The sequence below is a fragment of the Anopheles darlingi genome, chromosome 3, assembly GCF_943734745.1.
Source record: "Anopheles darlingi chromosome 3, idAnoDarlMG_H_01, whole genome shotgun sequence".
In the NCBI taxonomy this organism is placed as follows: domain Eukaryota; kingdom Metazoa; phylum Arthropoda; class Insecta; order Diptera; family Culicidae; genus Anopheles; species Anopheles darlingi.
In genome coordinates this window covers 69,852,702-69,855,967 of record NC_064875.1, presented here as the reverse complement: position 1 = coordinate 69,855,967, position 3,266 = coordinate 69,852,702, and the positions used below count along the sequence as shown (strand labels likewise).

Sequence of the window (3,266 nt, the reverse complement as noted above, 5' to 3'; positions counted from 1 at the left end):
CGGCGGGATCCGGGTGATTTGCGAAGGTAGAAACCGGCCTGGGAACCATCGTTACAGGTGACGGTTCGGTTGGAGAGGAAGACACGCTTCAGCAGAGGTGAATGGGAACCACCGTTGTTGATGGAGCTGCCAAAGCCACCCCCAGCACCTCCGTTTCCTCCATTTGTCGGCTGTCGGTTCAGTACGGCACCGTTGGCGTCGAGCCGCTGGATCGAATTACTTTCGATCGAAATGTTTGCCCGATGGTGCCGGCTGTGGGGATGGTTCATGTTGGCCGGGATACACCGGACACTCGGTACCGTGCTGGCCACGCAGAGTATTGCAACCTGATTGCAGAAAGAAAAGAAAAAGAAAAAAAAAACGAAACAGAGTGTAAGTTGCGGAACGTCTCGTGGAGCGCAAAACGAACGAAAGACATCAACAGTTGGTCAAGTGGCGAACTTGACGAAAAGGAAAAGATTTTCGATTCGATCGATTAGAAGTGAATTTTCCTCTCTCCCTTTCTAGGCCTCCCATCAGTGGTTATTCTTCAAGAACCTTCAAAGTCCGGGCCCCGGAATACACCAACCGGCAACCCCCCCTGGGGGGAGGGAAACTTATTTTTGGATGCAAATGCGGCATTCTTGAAAGGAACTGAGAACATGCCCGTGCCAGAACGCCAGCGAGGCTCCCTGCGGTGATGAGGAAACATCTGACCCCCCGGTGGGCGGGGTAAAACCACGCCGAGAGAACGGATTACTAGCGATCTCGACTTGGCGCGCGGATCAAACACACACACACACACACACACTTTCAGACGATCTGTCTGGCCGCCGGTCGAAACGCGCCACAGGACATCCCAACCCGATCGGCAGCTACCTGACTACCGGTGTGTGTGTGCGTGTATGTGTGTCTGAAGGCCGGTACGCGCCAGTAGACGCCACTGGCCGCCACCAATAAATCAATCTTCGCATCCATCGCCAATCCCTGGCCTGGCCGGTGGCGGCAGCGGCGGATGGACCCCGAAAACGTAACCCGCTGACCGGACATAAACAAACGATTAATTTGCTTGCCGCGCGCCGCTTATCGTGGCCAGGCGGCCGCAACCGAGAACATTTTAGCGTTTGTGCGCGATCAAAGTCGCCATCGCCGCCACGCCGGTTCTTCGTGCCGATCGAGAGAGAGAGAGGGAGGGGAGGTGGCATCCGAAACGAACGAGGTAAGAAATCAAAATAAACAAAACGACGACCAGCGGAGTGCGAGAGTCCGGGAGGGGGGAACTGAGCGATTTAGGCACTGCGCTCCCGGCTAGTGGCCGCGGCGCGCCTGTTTATAAATCGCTATCGCCACTCGCGAGACAGGTAATTAATAAAAACCAACAATGGGGTGTAGTGTGGTGGTGGTGGTGGCGGTCTTCTTCCGATCTTGGCTTTTCCATGCAATAAAGGATCGGAGCGATGGCTGGCGTGGCAGACACAGCGGGAGCCAAAACAAACAGCATCCCCCCCGGTACCGAGCATGCCCGTATGTGAGAGTCACTGTTGGTCGCTTATGTTTACCGGAGCGTCTGGCAGCATTGGTACAGTGGCCGCATACTCTGGGCTGTCTGGGACTATGAAGAGAATCTCGATTTCATTTTGCCGGCACTGTTGCAGCTGTTCCGCAGATGCGCTACGCAAATGGCCGGCTCTCGACGATATCAGAGTAAAATGAAATGAAGAATCGCGTCTCGTTCCGAATTCAGCCACCAAACAGCAGCCACCAGCAGCCACCAAACAGCAGCCACCAGCACCAGCAGCAGCGATATCAGCGATCGGTTGCTGCCAGGTTCTCTTCAGCCTTTCAACCACACACCACACCACCAGCTCCATGCTGTGTGCGAGGCTCGCAGTTCATCGAAACCGAAACATAACAAACCAAAGATCAAAGAGAAACCACCGACAAAATAACACTCTCACCCATACCAAGGCTCTCGTGTGGTGTCGTGCGGCGGCGGCGGCGGCGGCGCTTGGGTTTGAGGCGAGATCGAGCCACGAGATCGTCGGAACGAGGGAGCCCATGAGCGAGGTGTGAGCCTCTGGAGGAAGGTGGAAGGCTCGTAAGGTGCAAGACAGAGGCACACGAGGAGCGAGAAAGAGAGAGAGAGAGAGAGAGAGCGAGAAGTGCGTGCGCGAACGATTTGTTTTCGCGCGCGTTCGATCGGCAAAACACAAGAATGAGGAAACGCCGGCCACTGCGGGCTCGTTACCTCGGTGCGAACCCAATGTTAGGTCAGCGGAGATGCAGCATCAGCCAGTCAGATAGATAAAAAAGGCTATCAAAACGCCAATTCATTGCATTGCGTTCGTGTATGTGTTCTGTAAATGGGGGAAAAATCTTTTCACCATGAAACTTCCAATGAAATCTTTCTTCTGTGTATTAATGCAAAAGGTTTAAATGACAGTTGGTCCTAATCATAGTTAAATTATCGTTTACTGACACTCCTAAAGTCTTAGTAGGCTCTGGTTGCAAGGATCGTCGAATATCACGTTCCTGGTAGAGGCCAAAGCCCGAAAGCAACAACATCCGAACGGGATGCATCTTCCAAAACATCTTGTTCGCATTTCCTCTGTCGTTCTCTCTCTCCTGGGGCGGTGCATCAGGACAAAAGCCGACATCCGTGGCCGTACGCTGCAACAGTCTGCAACAGTCCGACAATCCGACATGACTTCCTACCACACAATGGTCTCTTCGTCCCTCTTTTGCACTCTGGCCGCGGGCACCCCTCACCCTCACCTCGCGCGGGGCTGGCCTGGCCTGGCCTGGGATTGTAAAGGCAAAATTGCACGTAAATTACATACATTTGTACGACCCTGACCGTATATTAGCGCGACCGTTGCGGCGCGCGTTGCAGTTTTGCATCCCTCTCATCGCGCGCGCGCGTCAGTGTGTGTGTGTGTGAGTTGAGGAAGCCGCATCCCCATCCACCACCATCCATCCCCATCTCGCACACCGGCGGCTCCGGTAGCACGTTTCTGTTTATGAAATTGCCACCCATCGGTTCCTCCCGGCACACCATTTGCATTTTCGATCATCCTCCTCAGCCTCAAGCCATCCTCGACTGGGTTCCTTCTGGAGGTGTCCGCCGGTCCCGGGCATCCCGGGCGGCCTCGGCATCGCGTCGGCAAAGTTCATGCCGACAAAGGACGTGCCGTGCCGTGCCGTGCCTTGTGCGGCCGTCGACAACAGCAACAGGTGCAACGGAACTGCGCCGCGGCTTACTTTGATGGCCAACGGCGGCCTTTTCC

The 3,266-nt window shown here is 55.0% G+C and overlaps 1 protein-coding gene across 1 annotated transcript in view; it reads right to left on the bottom strand.

The window, feature by feature from the left end:
- LOC125956858 (palmitoleoyl-protein carboxylesterase NOTUM) overlaps positions 1-957 on the bottom strand; it is a 4,154-nt gene extending 3,197 nt beyond the window's left edge. The window contains exons 1-2 of the mRNA XM_049689100.1: positions 907-957; positions 1-326 (exon numbers count right to left, since the gene is read on the bottom strand). The exon at positions 1-326 is cut by the window's left edge and continues 116 nt beyond it. Of these exons, the coding sequence (XP_049545057.1) occupies positions 1-326; positions 907-957 (377 nt within the window). The remainder of the gene's footprint in view (positions 327-906) is intronic.
- Between the last annotated feature and the right edge of the window lie 2,309 nt (positions 958-3,266).